This window comes from Lineus longissimus, chromosome 3 (genome assembly GCF_910592395.1).
Source record: "Lineus longissimus chromosome 3, tnLinLong1.2, whole genome shotgun sequence".
In the NCBI taxonomy this organism is placed as follows: Eukaryota; Metazoa; Nemertea; class Pilidiophora; order Heteronemertea; family Lineidae; genus Lineus; species Lineus longissimus.
In genome coordinates this window covers 28,604,088-28,624,186 of record NC_088310.1, presented here as the reverse complement: position 1 = coordinate 28,624,186, position 20,099 = coordinate 28,604,088, and the positions used below count along the sequence as shown (strand labels likewise).

Sequence of the window (20,099 nt, the reverse complement as noted above, 5' to 3'; positions counted from 1 at the left end):
TCTGTGGGCTGAGGACGGTCTATTGTCCCAACATCTCTGTATGCTGAGGACAGTGTTTTCACATCTCTGTGGGCTGAGGACGGTCTATTGTCACAACATTTCTGTATGCTGAGGACAGTGTTTTCACATCTCTGTAATCCGAGGACGGTCTATTGTCCCAACATCTCTGTATGCTGAGGACAGTGATCTCACATCTCTGTGGGCTGAGGACGGTCTATTGTCACAACATTTCTGTATGCTGAGGACAGTGTTTTCACATCTCTGTGGTCTGTGGACGGTCTATTGTCACAACATTTCTGTATGCTGAGGACAGTGTTTTCACATCTCTGTGGGCTGAGGACGGTCTATTGTCACAACATTTCTGTATGCTGAGGACAGTGTTTTCACATCTCTGTAATCCGAGGACGGTCTATTGTCACAACATTTCTGTATGCTGAGGACAGTGTTTTCACATCTCTGTGGGCTGAGGACGGTCTATTGTCACAACTCTGGATACCAAGGACAGTGTTCTCACATCTCTGTGGGCTGAGGACGGTCTATTGTCACAACATTTCTGTATGCTGAGGACAGTGTTCTCACATCTCTGTGGTCTGAGGACAGTCTATTGTCACAACTCTGGATACCAAGGACAGTGATCTCATATCTCTGTGGGCTGAGGACGGTCTATTGTCACAACTCTGGATACCAAGGACAGTGATGTCACATCTCTGTATGCTGAGGACAGTGTTTTCACATCTCTGTGGGCTGAGGACGGTCTATTGTCACAACATTTCTGTATGCTGAGGACAGTGTTTTCACATCTCTGTAATCCGAGGACGGTCTATTGTCCCAACATTTCTGTATGCTGAGGACAGTGTTTTCACATCTCTGTGGGCTGAGGACGGTCTATTGTCACAACATTTCTGTATGCTGAGGACAGTGTTTTCACATCTCTGTGGGCTGAGGACAGTCTATTGTCACAACTCTGGATACCAAGGACAGTGATCTCATATCTCTGTGGGCTGAGGACAGTGTTTTCACATCTCTGTGGGCTGAGGACGGTCTATTGTCACAACATTTCTGTATGCTGAGGACAGTGTTTTCACATCTCTGTGGTCTGAGGACGGTCTATTGTCCCAACATTTCTGTATGCTGAGGACAGTGTTCTCACATCTCTGTGGTCTGAGGACGGTCTATTATCCCAACATTTCTGTATGCTGAGGACAGTGTTTTCACATCTCTGTGGGCTGAGGACAGTCTATTGTCACAACTCTGGATACCAAGGACAGTGATCTCATATCTCTGTGGGCTGAGGACAGTGTTTTCACATCTCTGTGGGCTGAGGACGGTCTATTGTCACAACATTTCTGTATGCTGAGGACAGTGTTTTCACATCTCTGTGGTCTGAGGACGGTCTATTGTCCCAACATTTCTGTATGCTGAGGACAGTGTTCTCACATCTCTGTGGTCTGAGGACGGTCTATTGTCCCAACATTTCTGTATGCTGAGGACAGTGTTTTCACATCTCTGTGGGCTGAGGACGGTCTATTGTCACAACATTTCTGTATGCTGAGGACAGTGTTTTCACATCTCTGTGGGCTGAGGACGGTCTATTGTCACAACATTTCTGTATGCTGAGGACAGTGTTTTCACATCTCTGTGGGCTGAGGACGGTCTATTGTCACAACTCTGGATACCAAGGACAGTGATCTCACATCTCTGTGGGCTGAGGACGGTCTATTGTCACAACTCTGGATACCAAGGACAGTGATCTCACATCTCTGTGGGCTGAGGACGGTCTATTGTCCCAACATCTCTGTATGCTGAGGACAGTGTTTTCACATCTCTGTGGGCTGAGGACGGTCTATTGTCACAACATTTCTGTATGCTGAGGACAGTGTTTTCACATCTCTGTGGTCTGAGGACGGTCTATTGTCACAACATTTCTGTATGCTGAGGACAGTGTTTTCACATCTCTGTAATCCGAGGACGGTCTATTGTCACAACATTTCTGTATGCTGAGGACAGTGTTTTCACATCTCTGTGGGCTGAGGACGGTCTATTGTCACAACTCTGGATACCAAGGACAGTGTTCTCACATCTCTGTGGGCTGAGGACGGTCTATTGTCACAACATTTCTGTATGCTGAGGACAGTGTTCTCACATCTCTGTGGTCTGAGGACAGTCTATTGTCACAACTCTGGATACCAAGGACAGTGATCTCATATCTCTGTGGGCTGAGGCCGGTCTATTGTCACAACTCTGGATACCAAGGACAGTGATGTCACATCTCTGTGGGCTGAGGACGGTCTATTGTCACAACATTTCTGTATGCTGAGGACAGTGTTTTCACATCTCTGTAATCCGAGGACGGTCTATTGTCCCAACATTTCTGTATGCTGAGGACAGTGTTTTCACATCTCTGTGGGCTGAGGACGGTCTATTGTCACAACATTTCTGTATGCTGAGGACAGTGTTTTCACATCTCTGTGGGCTGAGGACGGTCTATTGTCACAACTCTGGATACCAAGGACAGTGATCTCATATCTCTGTGGGCTGAGGACAGTGTTCTCACATCTCTGTGGGCTGAGGACGGTCTATTGTCACAACTCTGGATACCAAGGACAGTGATCTCACATCTCTGTGGGCTGAGGACGGTCTATTGTCACAACATTTCTGTATGCTGAGGACAGTGTTTTCACATCTCTGTGGGCTGAGGACGGTCTATTGTCACAACTCTGGATACCAAGGACAGTGATCTCACATCTCTGTGGGCTGAGGACGGTCTATTGTCACAACATTTCTGTATGCTGAGGACAGTGTTTTCACATCTCTGTGGTCTGAGGACCGTCTAGAGGAGTGCAGCTTGTGGTGAACTCGATTCTGGCTGAAGACATCACATAATCTTATCAACTGACACAAGGAATGAAGCAAACACACAGTTCATTACTTCTATCCATATACTTTATAGACATAGAATACAGTCCTATTTCACAATCTATAATTACATTAAATGTTGGAGGGGGGAGCTCAACAAATACAATGACATTGATGAAAGAAAGGTTATTTTCATAAGAACATTAGTTGGCAACCACCTACCAACCCCTACAAAGGGGAGGAGATGAAAAGGACCTCTCTAACAAATCACATGAATAGTTTCAATATCTGCCAAGTTCTTGTGTTCACTTCTATTTCATGCCACTTTGGGAATGTTCAAATATAAGATACTCGGTCATATTTCTCACATTGGAATGACTTCTACCATCAGCGATTTCTCAGAAAGTTCACAGGATATGCAACAGAGGGCAGCACTTCCTGGTCAGAGGAAGTCTTTTTTTATTTTATTATTGCAACACCCCCTAGCTTTTTTACCCAACGAATAAAGTTTCACCTGTTATTCAAAGAACTCTGAAACTGACAACACGAACTGAACAATATTATATCCCTCACACATCAGATATGATCTTCTTTCACCATCACTTACGAAGTCAGCACAAACCCTCATAGTTGATTAGGATACTGCCTTCATTTATGAAAGAACAGCATGGTCCACTTTTCAATACGCCCCACTGAATTGTCACAGAACGTCCGACGAGTAATGAATCGACGAATCTCATTCCAGTGACGATAACATCAGCAATTGCTTGAGGACCTGGAAGATTAGAAAACAAGGATACATGACGGAGACAATATTATTGTTGTAGACATGTAAATGTAACTATTTTCCATGAGAGCAGGGCTTCCTGGTATTGTGTCTTATTGTCATGAATTCCCTTCAATTGGTAGGATAGAGTATTGATTGAGAATCTTGGTTCTCTTCAATCAGTTCATTGGACTACAATTACTATTATGATTCACCCAGTCATTCCCTGACTGTTGTCAGGTAGATATGAGCATGACAGACTACAATCTCCACACCAAGTAAGTTAGATATTCTGATCCCAGCTGGTTCTTACCTTAGTTTGACTTGTCTCTCTAATCTCTCCGGCAAGAAACATCTCATCTACCACACTGTAAACCTAGTAAGATAAAGGTGAAGTCAATTGCCTTTCGAGTGCACGTGACACAATATTGATAACATTTGATTGTGCACTGGAGAGATTGACAAATGACAATCAGAACAGTTGTCCTCAAATGAAAGTTTTCAGTTTGTTCGGAACACCAGAGACAGAGAAGAAACCAAGAATGAAATGTACCCGAAGTCAATCCCTTGATGAACATAAAGTAGAACCTCTCTATTAAGGACACCCTTGAGACTGACACTTGCTGTCTTTAACAGGAAGATGTCCTGATTAATGGTCATATTGTGAACAAATGACACAACTGGGACCAAAATCACTGCTGTCCTGCCAACAGAGGTTCCGTTAAGGGCATTCCACGGTAGTTCTCCAAGTGGTAAGTCCGGATTAGTGATACACTGTAATGTTTTGACTTACCTTGTAGAAATTAAACACGAGATCCAATTCACATACACTGTGGAAGTATTCATTCAGGACTTCAACAAAATTGTGTATTGCCTCCAAGTAGGCCAAGTTGTTGTCACTGACATCAACACATATGCAGAAGTAGAGACCCGCATATCGCCGATATACAATTTTGAAATTCCTGAACTGAAATAAGAGATTTGACAACAGCGTTAAAGATGTGATGAGAGATTGCGGGTTGTACTACTCGTGACTACTGTCTATTCCATTATCATGATTATGTAACCACTCTATCGGCTATACAAATGTTGTTACATCATCTCTCAATACCCCTTGAATCAACTCTCTGATGAAGATATAGCTCTGCACTAACAATATGTCGAGAGATTCAACCTCGTCATCAGGCACCTCAACAGTCCATTCTTCAAGCGTTACTTGAGAGAATTTCCTCAACTTTACCTCAACAAAGTTTGTGTGTTTTGCATCCCTGACTGTTACAACAGCATGCACCTCCTCTATCAGCTTCTGCTTCTCATCGTCGTCAAAATGCATGTACCATTTGGCCAGTCTTGTTTTGCCAGCACGATTCTGGATCAGGATGAAGCGAATCTGAAAAGAAGAAAATCCAACAAAACATGTAATTGTGCAGTAGGCCTATAATTGGTCCGTTGCTGGATGTGGCATTTGGGAGCAAGGAACCAAATCACCCTGGCTCAATTTTTCTTGGATACCCGTTCTAGCATTTAAGAACTACATAAAGAATGAAACAAGCTATCATCACTTCATTGAGGTTTAGCTAACCATTTTGTAAAAATATCTTCCTCGAAAACACCCTTTTCCGGTAGAACTACGCATGCGCGGTAACAAAACAACACGGCTAGAAAATAAATAAATAAATTTACAATAAATATGCCTAATTTACTAATTTACTAATTTTATCAATTAAATTGGTAAATGTGATGAACGTTATTGAAATGATTTTATTTAGGGACGCCGAGAGATCACTATCGGTTCGTAAACGCGCTTATTTTGGTGTTACATCTGTAGTCAAATACCCCGGTACCCGGCCTAAGATACCCGATGGACGAAATTCGCACACGTGTTCGCCTCGGCGAACACAGCATTTCTAACGTAATCAAACTAATTATCCTTGTATATTGTTCGATGCGTATTGTGTATTGTCTAAAACAAAGGTTTGATAAAATTCAAGCTCTTCTTGTCTGAAAAATGATGACATCTTGCTATCCGAAAATCAATATTTTGATATATGTTCTAATTTCGGACAGATGAATTAACCATCATACCATGGGATCTCAAGTGTACATAGGCCTATCCCCTGGGCCTGTTGAGTGGGGAGGGGGAGGGGCTGAATATCTCAAGTGTAATCCAGCATGTGTGATTGGTGCAACTGCATAATTTATGTAGGATCAACTCGATTGGCAATTCTATCTCAACAATGACTGTAGTTAGTGTTCGGCCTACTGGATTACTGTACTCCTTAAAAGTCATTAGGTATGACAATAGCCGATTAGGTACCGTAGAGCGATAGGCTACACCGGCGTAGACCTAGCTTACCTCGACAAGTGCTCAACTCAATCTTAACATCAATCCAACACCACTGCAGCACAGGCGGTTCACTCTAGTGTTGTTATGGTAACTGTCTTTGATTCAAATTATATCACTGAATGTATTGGATGTCAATTTCTTGATTTGATCATCATTTCCGATTGCAGGTTCATACCTCAGATTTCCCTGGCAACTACCATGGATACGATGACACGTGGGACCAAGAAAAGTTTGAAAAGGTGAGTTGCTTTGCCATCTTTGAAAAACAGATGATTAATTAGAAGTCAGACAGCTACTATTTCTGGCCTTTGATGCCTATTCTTCAAGCTCTTTATTTATTTTTTCAGAACTTCAAAATTGATATCGTGAAAATGACTGACCGAGAGATGGAGTTTGACCTGATTGGAATTGATGCATCGATAGCAAATGCCTACAGGAGAATTATGTTGTCAGAGGTAAGTATGAAGTATAATATGCTTGATGGAGTTTAATGTCATTTTTGAGGACGATAAGAGAGAGTAAATACTGAACAAAGAGGTATTGAAACGATCAGTTCTTCTACCAATGGTTCACAGTGGTGGATTCCTAAATCATAGTGATAAGATCGTATGCCATGCCACTGAATTGGGTCATTGACGTCTTCCTATGAGGGTCTTGTCCTCTCAAAGTAGGAATTCACCAGATCTCTCGGTTTGTTAAATGATATCCCATACAATTGGACACTATCCATCCCTAGACCTGTAATGTCTCTGGTACCATGTCGACTGTGTTAGTTTCCTGAATTGACTTCCAGGTTCCCACTATGGCCATTGAGAAGGTGTTCATCTACAACAACACATCCATCATTCAAGATGAAGTCCTCGCACACAGACTTGGTCTTATCCCAATCAATGCAGATCCAAGGCTCTTTGAACACAGACAGGAAGGTAGGCTCCCTAGACTGTAAAACATTTGAACTTACAATCCATCATCTCTTGTTGAAAGGAACATCTCGATTTAGGATACAGATGGGTGTACTCTTCAGGAGGCCCAACTTACCATCAAAGGGACTAATATTTGTCCCTTGACCTCACAAGTAGATGCTATATTTGCAGCAACTCCTACATGTGCACACCCTAGAGTGCCACTGTGGAGACATGTTATTGCTGTTGCTATGAAAGCATCTTTATAATTGTTGAAATAGATAAAGTACAAGAACAAGTCTTCAGTTATTGTTGTTAACTGATGGACTCTCGTGTTTGACAGGTGACACAGAGGGAACTGCCGAGGATACATTAATCTTCAACCTAAAGGTCCGATGTGCCAAAAATCCCCACGCTTCAAAAGATGCATCTGACCCGGATGAACTTTATAAAGATCACAAAGGTATCGTTAACTTTTCATACTGCAGTTGATCCGTCATTCAGTAAGATAGGTTCAGTCATGATATAGCTTCAGATAGGGCAACATGGAACCTGCCTCAACCCAGTGTAGAACCATTGGCTGTACATGTCCTTGTCAATGCTGGGGCCACATTGATTGATGAACAGCTGCCATTGTCTGAGTTACTCACTGTCATTATTTTCTTCCAGTGTATACACGGCATATGAAGTGGGTTCCAATGGGTAATCAAACAGATTTGGTAAGTAAATTATTTCAGAACAGGAAAAATTTGGCACTGCCTGTAAGATTTCTTTCTCTGTGGGACAAGAGCTGTTGTGTGGAGGGAAAGTCCTGAGACAAATGCAATGCTCATATCTGGCACTTTATGTGGTCTGAAGCTCTCGTCTTTTTTTTTCTTTTCAGTTTAAAGAAGGGGAAATAAGACCAGTTGAAGATGACATACTTATAGCCAAGCTGCGACCGGGCCAGGTGAAGCTCTTGAATACCATAAACCCTCATCTAAACTTTGACTCCATGAGGACCTGGATCAGTTAGTTACTGACTTGGCAAGTTCAGGTCTATAGCTTTCTAAGATGTACTCTTTACTGTTCAAGATCAACATGATTTGATTGATACTAACGTGTGAATACATTCTTTGAATGAGATATGAAAACAAGATTCCCTTTCTCCTTGTGTGGATGCCAAGATGAAGTTTCCATTGGTTGTCTTTCAGGAAATTGATCTTGTGATGCATTGTGTGAAAGGCATTGGAAAGGATCACAGCAAGTTTTCACCAGTAGGTAAGTCCTGATAGATAGGTGAGCATCTGCACGACTTTCTCTGTATTGCCATGTGTCAATGAACTTGCACAACTTGTGTCTCAGTTACCTATGGATCAAAACTAGCCAGACAACCATGACAGACAACCATGCTTGAAGTTGGTGCTGGATGTCATCAACAACCACCTCAAAAATATTGATGAGTTTTAATGTGTTTTGAAGGTGATGAACTGAAAAAAAGAAAGCCAACGGACAGGAGAAGTCAACTGTCAATCATCTTTTGTTCATTTTTGGTTTGATGTTTTGCAGCCACTGCTTCATACAGACTTTTACCAGAAATCGTTATAACAAAGCCAGTGACAGGAGAAAAGGCTTTACGACTCCAGAAGTGCTTTACCCCGGGTGTTATAGAAATTGAATTAGTGCATGGTAAGGGCATTTCTTTGTATTACATATGCATCATAAAAGATTATAAATGCTGTGTAATGCTATAAATACAATGCAGGATTAGAGTGGAGGTTTATTGCTACACAAATCATGCTAATTCGAAGACTAAACTAGCCAACCTAACTGCAAATTCAGGCAAGGTGCATAGAGATAAAGGCATCTGACTTGTAGATTGTGCCAATGTCACAGCCCATGTATTCAGTTGAAGTCAAGGTTTCCTTTGCCACTTTCAGGTAAAAAGACGGCTGTAGTGGCCCAGTCACGGAAAGATTCAAGTAGCCGAGAGGTATTAAGACATGATGACCTAAAAGATTGTGTCAAATTGAACAAAATCCGAGATCATTTTATTTGTGAGTATCCATATTATCATTTTCAAGTGTTAGTAAGAATGGATACAGTTGATAATGGGAAATTGTCTTCAAAGGAAGCTGTTCACTGTGGGAGATGAAGTATTTGAGCGAGGAAACCAATGTATTGCCTGCTTGCCAAGTCTATCTCAAGTGAGTGAACAGCAGCAGCTTAGTCTGACATATATAAAACTAACAATTGTTGACTGCCCTCCGTGACATCTCCATTTCTCGTCTTTCAGTTTCCATCGAATCAACTGGTGCTTGTTCTCCTGCCATCATCATGTCCGAGGCGATCAAAATATTGATTGCAAAGTGTCGAGCATTTGTAACCGAGCTGGACAGTGAGGAACACACTTAGACAATTCTTCATGTTATGTTCAATTAGGCTGGGGTATTCAAAGCTCATGAGTTAATTGAATGAGTAAATGAGGAGCCCCAATGCTTTCCTTATCCAAGGGAATCAACTGAGAGTCATAACACTGTCAGTCACTAAAGTAGTTTAACCAATCCAAACCTGACTGGTGTCTGGTGTCAATGGAAAAGCATGACAGTTTTCTCAAGGACTCACACCAATATGAACTGACAGTTTCCTTTCTCAATCAGGCTGCATCATCACAACTGACACATGTGACTTACCCAGTTAGAGTTTTCAAGTGGATTCATCTATCAACTCTATATCAGGCTTTACTGTTTTTGAGGAATCAAATTTCTGTTAGTAGTCCATCTTTTGTTGTCCATACTTTAATATGAGGTGAACCAAAACAGGTATCTGTTACTTGTAAATAAATTGCGCTATGAATGTATATTGTCTTATATTGTTGATGTTTTGAAGTAGTAGAATCTGTCTTATATAAACAACTTAGGAACTGGCGGAACTGTCTTAATTGATCACCGAGAACAATCTCAGACTATATAACCAGCTGGAAGAGTTGTAGGTTCTCTTGAACTGGTCACAATCCGCTGACCACAACAATCACTTTTATCGTTCGCAGACAGTTTGCGGCCAGACACCGTCTTTATAACCAGCTGGAAGATTGACAGGACCATGGCTTGTTGACCGCGGATAGCTGGTCCATAACCTGGAGATCACAACGTCATCACGTGCAATGTTTGAGGACCATTTCCGGATGGTTCCCTTGGTTTGACTAGCGAGGACAGTCATTAACTAATCACAATCTGTCGATCTGGCTCAATAGTGTCATTCGACAAGAATCATAACCAGCTGGAAGAGGTTCTCAATAGCACTGCACGAAATGGGTTGGAATACCGAGTTAATTTTGTTATACTGAGATCAGTATTCTAGCTGAGGTATGTCTTATAATTAGAATATACAGGGATATACGGAGATGGTATATTATTTCGAATATAATGATCAGTATATCGCAGAATATTCTTTACCCCTAGTATACTGAGATGTATCCCATTATACTAGAATCATTCGTATCACCCTACTAAAAAAAATCAAAAAATACCTTACAAAATAACTTTCAAAATACCTTTCAGTTTTACCCCTCAACATATGAAGGGTAATCCTTGGAGTAAATTGGTCACTTTTCAGAGGTAATCTCTGAGGTATCTGTAGGGTAATTCTCAGGTAATGTAGGGTATCTCTGAGGTTCTGAAGGGTATCTTAAAGGGTAATAATTAGGTATTTCTAGGGTATCTTGAAAGATAGCAGCTGAGGTACTGTAGGGTATCTTGAAGGGTACCATACCTCTGAGGTACTCAGAGGTATTTTGAAGGGTACCTCTGAGATAATGTAAATACCCTTGAGGAAGGCATCCGGTAGGGAAATTGAAGAACTCCATCCTTACATGCTTTAAAAGATAAAGCACTGCCGGGATACACTCATCACAGTAGAGTAGGCCACAATGTATACAGGGCTAGCGCTGCACTCGCCATTGTCGCCAAAACTAAGCTCAAACCTGATTGGCTAAAATCTCATGCCGCTTGACTCAAATTTTTCAAGTGCATACTGTTGAAACACACATCAAAGTCGGAAAAAATCCTGGTAAATTACCCATTTGGCTAAACTTGTCAAAAGTGCAGAGCTCCCCTGGTGTACAATGGACATACACACTGGCACCTGACGGAAGAGACAAAAGTAAGCAAAAATTCTACTTTATCTATTGGCGTATATTAGCACTTCTTTCAAGACACTATCCTACATTGAAGTGTACAATATAATTCATGTGGAAAACAGAGAGCAGAATCCAGCTGATGTCAAAGATGATTGCTACCAGTTGGTGACCAACAAAAAAGCTGCATGTATTTGATATCATGGCATTCCAATCCAACTGCTATAAAATAACCATTTTTGTCTTATACCCAACAGAGTTCAAGACAACAACAAAATATAATATGAACAGTTTTGTAGTGTAAACTACATGTATAATCAGTTCAGCCTAAAAGGCCAGAGCAGCAACAATATCCCATGCCGCTCCACCTCCTTTGATGTCGGCGGTAAAATAAGCGGACTTTAGGATCGCTAGGAGAATGGGGGTCAGGCATCACTCATGTCACTACTCCTCCTTCCCCGGCTTCCTTTGGTTCTTGATGCATTCATTTCCAAAGGTGTTGAATTCTGCATCAGTTAACTGGGGAAATATATTCCTGACGTAAGCTGAAAATAAACACCTCGAGATTAGGATCGCCAAATGGTGTAACAGGCTTCCTCATTGTACAATGATTTTCTTTGTTTTGAGAACCAAATGGATTCCCCCGTGTCATGACACTACAAACTGGTTTTCTCCTACATTTCATGCAACAGATTCCATAGCAGTGCCCCATTTCGCAAGATGTAATACATGTACACCTCAAAGAGTTACTTTTATAAGAATAGCACACTAGTAAGCCGTATAAACCAACAAGAGGATGGTCAGCTCAGCTGACTTACAGTGGGTAGCAGTTGGTTACATTAATGCTTTTGGTATTTGATGTTGCTGGTCTGATGTCATTGGTGAAGAATGTCATGATTTCTGTATCAAAAGGGAAATTTCGAGTAGGACACAACATGTATGCCATCTACTATACAGGGTGTCTATAAAAAGACCTGTAATCCTGATAGAAGGGGTTAATACTAGTACAGGCAGGAGGGTTGCTTCTTACCAAAAAGCATGATAGCATAATAATGTAGAAGCAAGATGCTTTCCAGTGATATCTTGGTTATGGCCTAAGGTCACGCATGACTGAGTACCATTGCCTTAAACTTTTTGTGCAAAAATTTATAAAGTTGCATAACCAGCGATGGCATTTGGTATTTCTTGCCCATACCCAAAAACAATACTGATTATGGCGCCTCAATGAGGAACTAAAACTACAGGCGGCGCTGAGGCACAACTCAGTTTTGACAATAGGAGGTGTCATCATATTTACCTCTAGAACAGACCAAATGGCGACGTCATGCCTTGCGAGTGTCTTGTCTGAAATGACGTAGTGACGCGACCTGACGTTACAGTCATTATGTTAACCTGGCTGCAGGTCAGCCCCTCTGTTGTAGACCGAGTTGTGCATCAGTGCCACGTCACGGGTTAGATTCCACGCCGGTTCCTCATTGACAAATGGTATTAACTCACTGAGAGAGTGATCACAACCATTGCAGTTTTTGGACATCGCTTTCAATACAATGGTACTCTACCATTTAAACTTTTATCAAGGTGCCAAATAAAAGCTAAAGGACTATATTTTGATATTAACAAGTATTGAATGTTTTTTGTGCAATCAGCTGCCTGTATTAACCCCTTCTGTCAGGATCACCTTATTTTGTGACACCCTGTACATGTACAACTGCAATAGCAAGACTTGAAATCATACCTCTTATGGCATCCACCTTGTCTTGGTCGAGTGCGGGTCGAGGAATTTGGCCATTTTTTTTTAGGGCATTACACGATGCCCCCCTCATGCTGTGTTCTTTCAGCTGTTTACTGAAGACCCCCCTTCAGGAGATCATTAACCAGTTTTCTGTCTGTGGTTATCCTGACCCTCCCCATCATATCAGCAGGGTACAGGACCTCCCCTGATAGTGACATCACCTGAAACGATGACAAAATAGAATGACAATTTCTATGGTGACATAAGAATGTCTTCACAAAGAACTGCTTGGCCTGTCTGGTTCTGCTGACGGCGTGAAGAGAGACTATCGCCATTATAATGTATGAGTGCACTTCAAACCAGCAAAACAAAGAAACCCATTTCTAGGTTCATAAAATGTGATTAAAATTATGCAAAACTGTTAAAAATGGAATCATGTTGACGAAGGGTCAGCATCCATCATGCGACACTGTCTACGTTCAGTGAAGTTCTATTTAATGATGTTCTGCATGCATACTCAGTGCAGAACTAAGACCCACTTTCATTCCCGCAATGTTTACAAGCACCCACAGGAACATGGAGCAAAGAGATGTAAATCAGGGAAATTTGGGATGGCAGAGAAAGTTTATTGACGACAACAGAAAATCAGTGCGCAATACATGTACACTGATGCACTTTTACTTACATCGCCTTTCTGGACATTCTCCATCTCGGCACATTTTGTCTCACTCTGTTTTTTTGTCTTTTGGGCCTTTTCATCTCCTGCAAAGAGCAAATAATTTTTTTTTAAATATGAGAGTAGGGGATTCGGGCATTTGCATTGGCGTCTATCGCCAAACTCGGTCTGCGAAATCAGTCTCCTAGCCAATTTTTAAGTAACCTGCATGTCACAGCAGCCTGACAAAATGTCAGACAGTGTTTGTTCTGTGCCTGACATCTACATGTAGGATTAAATGGCTGTCAAGAAATTGACTGCATGCAGGACAACTTGTGTTCAATGATGTCTGGCTGTCCGTCCTTATTCAAAGGTTGTCCTGTAACATGTTGTGAATGAAAACTGGCGAAAAATTTTCAGCAACAACCTATTTGTTCAACATTTTAGAGAATGTTGCCAAAAATGTTGGCTCAGATTCTCAACTAGAGGTCAAGTGGTCCCTGGTTCGAATCCTACAGTCGGTGAGAGACTCAGGCAGGTCTCTTAGACACTTGCCTCACTACCCAGATGTATAAATGGGTTCTGGCGCTGGGCATATGGACAAATGGGACAGCATTTTTTCCTTCTTTTTTTGTTACTAACAGGATTGTGTGAAGCCCAGGCTTCAATCTCTTCATCTATCTGGGCCCTCGACGATGGCACCTTTGGTCCTTCCTTTTCCAACAAGTGTCTGAAACAGTGAAAACAAAAACACAGTGGAAATCATTGACGGCGTTGTAGGTTAGACACTGCTGCTCAAATGATTTGAAATATTCTCCTCACAACCCAAAGAAGAAAACCTAGGTGGCTTTTTCGTTATGCATTTCTTTGCAGTGAATTAACGAGTAAACATCGTCTCTCAGACACTTGGGAAACGCATCTGAGAGCATCTCAGTTTCAAAATTTTCCTGCTGGAGACCCCCAGACCTCCCTTCGTGGGTGAGCGCCTACTGCGCTTTCATGTGATTGTGAGGGCGAGCCCTCACCATATTCAGGCTTCGCCCTCAACGGGGCCCCCTCTATCCAGCTGTGCTGGATCCACTCCCTTATTTGATGGTGACCTACCATTGTGGTCCAGCCACCAGTCAGACAAGGATCCCCTTTTGCGATTTGTTGCTACTTCTGGCTGTACCAGGGCTACTTTTTGCTGGGTCACTGGATGTACCAAGTCATGCCCGCTGAAACGACGAGTGATCATATCAACATTGTTGTGGCGATACTCTACACCATCCCTTCGCAATTCCCACAGCCCGTGATCACTGTTCACTAAAAGATTTGAGAAACAAGTTGTCACAATTCCGTTGGCGTCATGCAATTTGAATTGCAGCAGACGTCGCGGTTTAACATAAGTTGTGTACCGGTGCTACCGAATACGCTGCATGACACAAGGGCCTTAACATCACAGTAGAAAAGAATCATATTGAATTTGGCTAAATCACAGGGCTCAGCCAGGCCTCTGAATCTGATATCATGATGGGGGGCGGGCGAGGGGGTTGGTCCAGCAGCGGCTGGCAGCGGACATTTGTCTTCATGACTCTTGCTTAGCGCTGCTACAGCTTAAAGTGCTGTGGTACAGTCTAGAAGCAGTGTCATCATTGGCGAAATGGACCAAAGTTTGTGAGGGGCTGAGTTTCGTCCAAAAATAGATCTGTTTACACACTACGGCAATGGCGTATTGCAGGTACACGTCAACGGGTCATTGATTGTCGGACGTCAGTTCGCCAAGAAAACCAAAGGAATCGAAGTATTCATTGAACTCATCAACACATCATTAGTTTTCAGTGAAGTGCAACTGTATTCCTAGGTAAATCACTTTGGTATATAGAGAGTAAGATTACAATTAACTCACGTTAAAGTTTGAGTTCCGGGGAGGTAGCGTTGTCAGTACGTTGGTTTAGGGGCGCAATAACCTAGCTTATAGCGAGCAATTAGTACACTAAGATTTCAGTGATTAACATAATAGTTGCAAGTATTTGGCATTTTAGACTCATAATTCGTGCTATAATAACTACGTTGTAAACATAATGCTCAAAATTGATTCATGAAAAAGTTGTTAGGGCAATATCAAGCAAGCAGTAATGGAAAAAAGTGTAATTCCATTAACTGAATATTGTTTTTAGACACTATAACATTTTAGGCCTACTTTTCCGTAAACCACGAGAACAATGTATGTGAAAAAAACAACACATATAAGTGAGGCGCCGAGTATAGAGTAATTGTAAGGTAAAGAAAAGCTCGGTCTCTAAAGTCTGGAGGTCCGGAGTCCGTAACTGTGACGGTCACGAGAGTGATTTGTCCTTACGGATAGATCGAGAGGGAGGTTTGGGGTTCCGCCGACGGTGCTCGCATGCATTAGTCGTATCCCCGAAACCTTTACAACGCGAACAACGCTCGTGGCATCCATGACGGTATAGGAATTGACGGTGAGGTAACAAAAAAACTCGTGGCATATCGGATGCGCATCCGATGACGGTAAAGAAATTGACGGTAAAGGATCTCGTGGCATATCGGATGCGCATCCGAAGACGGTAAGGGAATTGACGGTGAAGGATCTCGTGGCATATCGGATGCGCATCCGATGACGGTAAAGAAATTGACGGTAAAGGATCTCGTGGCATATCGGATGCGCATCCGAAGACGGTAAGGGAATTGACAGTGAAGGATCTCGTGGCATATCGGATCCGAAGACGGTAAGGGAATTGACGGTGAAGATCCGTGGCATATCGGATGCGCATCCGAAGACGGTAAGGGAATTGACGGTAAAGGATATCGTGGCATATCGGATGCACATCCGATGACGGTTTTATAAATTTTAGTTTTACACTATTATGTAAGTGCAAGCTCTAGTGAGCTCACACAACTGTTTGACAGTCCTGGCTCCTCCATCGTGCTGACAACATGATGAGAGAGATGAGACAGTCACAGCCAGGCAAAAAAAGTCTTGGCTGCTCTGCCAAGTCTCTTTTATAGCGCTATTCCATGGACAGAGTCCTTGCTCACAGCGCTCCCTCTCCAAAAGCTCGCACAAACAGCCAGGTCTTTATCGCTCCCTTGAATTTTTCAGTGTCCACAGTGTCCCGAATGTGGCATGGAAGAGTATTCCATAGACGCGGTCCATAACACTTGAAACTACGATCCCCAAAAGAAGTCTTGGTTCTAGGAACCACTAGCTCCGAGAAAGCACCTGATCGGGTTGTGCGGGGAGCAGGTTTCCCAGAAACAAGGTCTCTCAGATACTGGGGAGCTGCACCCTGCACGCACTTGTGCACCTGAAGCAATCCTTTCTGCCACAGGCAGCCAGTGAAGCTTGATCAGAGTGGGTGTTATGTGATCAAACTTCCTGACTCTGCAAACGATGCGAGCAGCAGTATTTTGAACACGCTGTAATGGAGCAAGTGTCTTCTTCGGTAAACCAGCAAGTAATCCATTGTTGCAGTCAAGCCGAGAGGACAACATGATGCGAGTGATGAGACTGCAGTCACAGCCAGGCCGCATCAATCTTCGCCGCACTGCCTAGTTGTTAATAAGGCGAGAGAGATGAGACAGTCAGAGCCAGGCCGAATCAGTTCTGGCTGCTCCACCGTGTTGACAATAATTATGGTGAGAGAGATGATCGAGACAGTCACAGCCAGGCCAAATCACTGATTCGGCCTGGCTGTGACTGTCTCATCTCTCTCACCATGTTAACAACTTGGCAGAGCAGCCAACAAGACTGATGTGGCCTGGCTGTGACTGTCTCATCACTCTCATCATGTTGCCAACACGGTGGAGCAGCAAAGACTGATTTGGACTGGCTGTGACCGTCTCATCTCGAAGCTCTCTCACCATGATTATTCCGAACACGGATGAGCAGCCAAAACTGATTCGGCCTGGCTGTGACTGTCTCATCTCTCTCACCATATTAACAACTACTCGCTACTCGCTACTTTGCTAACTTTGACTACTTTGCTATGCAGCCATGTATATGCAACAAAGTTAATTAATCTAAGATATGCATGCATGCCATGGTGACCAAATTGAGGATCACCGATTATTGATGTATGGGACATGACCTATCATCCAATGCAGCTTCCTCCCATGCAGCCATTGCAGGCCCCTACATCCTCTATAATGGTACCGGTGTGACAGCGGATAGTAGTCCGAGGGCTGATAGTCCGTGTAACAATAGCCCGCATTGCTAAATGTTTTGGTTAGGGTTAGCGGTACAATAGATCATGCTGCTTATTTGGTCAAATACAATGCTACCGGACTATGACTCCAGGGGGACTATATCCGCTGTCACACCGGTACTGTTTACATCAGTCAAGGAGACACATATTGTTGATGGATACCATCGGTATCGAGAAGCCGGTTTCAATGACCACTCGTACTCTGGAAAGAAGCTGAGATCGCTAGTCCCCACGGGCCCGGCTATCAAACACCGGCACCCCGACATGCTCGTCTTGGATGAGAAGGAAAAGAAGGTCCTAATCCGTCATCGAGATAGCTGTCAGCTCCAGCGGAGGAGAAACGATCGAAGTACTGTGGCTGTGACTATCTCAGCCAGGACTGATTCGGCCTGGCTGTGACTTACTCATCTCTCTCGCCATGTTGACAACTTGGCAGAGCAGCCAAGACTGATTTGGAGGAACCGACGGGGCTCGCATGCGTTGGTCGTCCCCCGAAACCTTTAAAGAACTGTAAATCTGGTGGCATATTGGATGCGCATCCGATAACGGTAAAACTCGTGGCATCCGTCTCCGGCGACGTTGACGGCAAGGGAACTGTTTTGTACTATGACAGTGACGAAAAGAAGATGAGTGTCGATCAGATACATATACAGTAGAACCTCTCTATTAAGGACACCCTCTGGACTGACAAATGCTGTCCTTAATAGAGAGGTGTCCTGATTAGAGAGGACGAATTCAATGGAAACAACCAATTTGGGATCGAAACTACTGTCCTTAATAGAGAGGTTGTCCTTGATAGAGAGGTGTCCGCTAAGGGAGGTTCCACTGTATATTACACCATTGCACCCTGGTGGAAGTCTTAGGAGAAACTTGATCCCCGGTCAGAGTACTGGTGTCAGAAAAAAAGATCCATGAAATACTCTGACTGGCCTTTTGAAAACCCCATCTGATGTGGGGACCCCTGATATTTTGGCCAACCCTGTTCCAGATTAAACCCTGGGCCTGCACCTGTCAGGACAACATCACATCCAAGCAATCTGTCTCTGTCTCCAAAACACAGAAACTTTGGTACCGATACCAACCGTTTGGTGTCAGCACTTAGGGAAAACCTTCTGATATCATGTTTAGCGGATAATTTGCACATTTGAATGGCTCACGCAATACCGCTCTCGAATATGCATGGTGAGTATTAACTTATGTGTATAGATAGTACATTGTAAAAAACGATTTATATGTTTGGTATATTTTTTAACTATGATTGTGGTTTTAAACCAGATGTTTTCATGTGCATCTCCATGGCCACGCGCTCTCATCATGTCACTAGAGGAATACACTGTTTCTCTGTGTAATAAATGCATGGATGGGGATGATGTTTGTATGTTATTATGATGTGTCAGATTTTGACATTGATGTTAATGCTGCTAAAGAAACCGATAAGTCTGAGGGAAAGGAGGTCTGTTGATGCCCTGGGCTGTTCTCCTTCCTCAGCATCATGATATTTTGGGTCAAGTCAGCAACGTGGGCAGGAGAGTCAAGTTTGACACTTTGTTTTTTGTCTCGTCTTGTTTTTAATACAGTCAGTAGGCCTGTGCAAGCCTACCTATGGCAAGAGTCAACTTACACTTATCAATTTCATACCAAAATATTCAAAAAGGTAAATTATAGGTTTAGCAAAACTATGAATGAATGAATTGAAAAACTTATATTGGGCGCCTTTTCGTGGTCCACCACGCTCAAGGCGCCACCCCCCCTAAATAGTCCTCAAACAAGGTGGTTTTGAGTTGGCAGGGATATATATATGGCAAGGTTCAGGAGAATACCTTTATATAATTTATCTTGGCCAAATCAAGAGCCTTATTCTATCATTCCACTTCTTCTGTTATCTTTGATTGGCAGTGGAGTTGCTCTATTTACTCCTGAATGTCATCGATGGTCAAAGGTGACAATGAATTGAATGACAACATGGCCTAGGCAAGGTTTCATAGATCGAAAACATTCCCTTGCAAAAATAATTTACTGTTGAAATGATTTAAACTCATTGTCATCAGTGAATTTTGGTGAATAGATTTAGAGATCTACAATTCTTTGATAGGATTGAACTTAGTTTCATTGAGAGTGATGTGATCTAAATAGTTAAATGCAGATGACATTGACTATTAACCACCAGTTTGTTTCTTGTATTCTTGCTATTTCTATTGTACTCTACTATCTGTTTCCAATGAGACACCTACTGAAGTGATGATAAAGGGAGGGACTCGTCCACTCAGGACACTCCTATTGTGCATTTTAAAGTATTGTAGAAGGCCAAGGCCTTGTGTAGAAGGCTGTGATATGATTGAAAGTCTCATGACATGAGATGTAGGTTCGTCAGTGTGTCATATGACACTTGTCTCAATGTACTGACTTGCATGTTGATCTTGTATCCAGATTCACACTGGTTCCTCTGTACGTTTTGAACTTTTAGCTGGAAGTTTGAGCTTTCAGCTGAAAAGACAGGCAGCAGTGAACCACTGGTAAAA

General features: G+C 42.6%; 2 protein-coding genes and 1 long non-coding RNA gene across 4 annotated transcripts; 1 reads left to right on the top strand and 2 right to left on the bottom strand.

Annotated features, from left to right (window-relative positions):
- Window positions 1–2,921: 2,921 nt before the first annotated feature.
- On the bottom strand, window positions 2,922–5,279 carry LOC135485311 (AP-2 complex subunit sigma). The gene is made up of 5 exons (XM_064767184.1): window positions 5,205–5,279; window positions 4,863–5,012; window positions 4,416–4,589; window positions 3,936–3,998; window positions 2,922–3,631 (listed from the first exon to the last, which is right to left on the bottom strand). The coding sequence occupies exons 1-5, from the start codon at window positions 5,256–5,258 to the stop codon at window positions 3,593–3,595; spliced, it is 480 nt and encodes a 159-aa protein (XP_064623254.1). The 5' UTR covers window positions 5,259–5,279; the 3' UTR covers window positions 2,922–3,592.
- A 186-nt stretch (window positions 5,280–5,465) lies between these two features.
- Window positions 5,466–9,710, top strand: LOC135485310 (DNA-directed RNA polymerases I and III subunit RPAC1-like). The gene is made up of 11 exons (XM_064767183.1): window positions 5,466–5,534; window positions 6,137–6,208; window positions 6,317–6,424; window positions 6,763–6,895; window positions 7,215–7,334; window positions 7,541–7,590; window positions 7,755–7,820; window positions 8,065–8,131; window positions 8,420–8,539; window positions 8,791–8,907; window positions 9,147–9,710. The coding sequence occupies exons 1-11, from the start codon at window positions 5,484–5,486 to the stop codon at window positions 9,263–9,265; spliced, it is 1,023 nt and encodes a 340-aa protein (XP_064623253.1). The 5' UTR covers window positions 5,466–5,483; the 3' UTR covers window positions 9,266–9,710.
- A 1,312-nt stretch (window positions 9,711–11,022) lies between these two features.
- Window positions 11,023–15,565, bottom strand: LOC135485309 (uncharacterized). 2 transcript variants are annotated; one of them, XR_010446546.1, is made up of 6 exons: window positions 15,261–15,565; window positions 14,477–14,589; window positions 14,015–14,102; window positions 13,403–13,479; window positions 12,721–12,938; window positions 11,023–11,530 (listed from the first exon to the last, which is right to left on the bottom strand). It is a non-coding gene; the product is annotated as an uncharacterized LOC135485309 (long non-coding RNA). The 2 variants fall into 2 exon arrangements; XR_010446545.1 differs by having other exon boundaries at window positions 13,928–14,102; window positions 15,261–15,563.
- Between the last annotated feature and the right edge of the window lie 4,534 nt (window positions 15,566–20,099).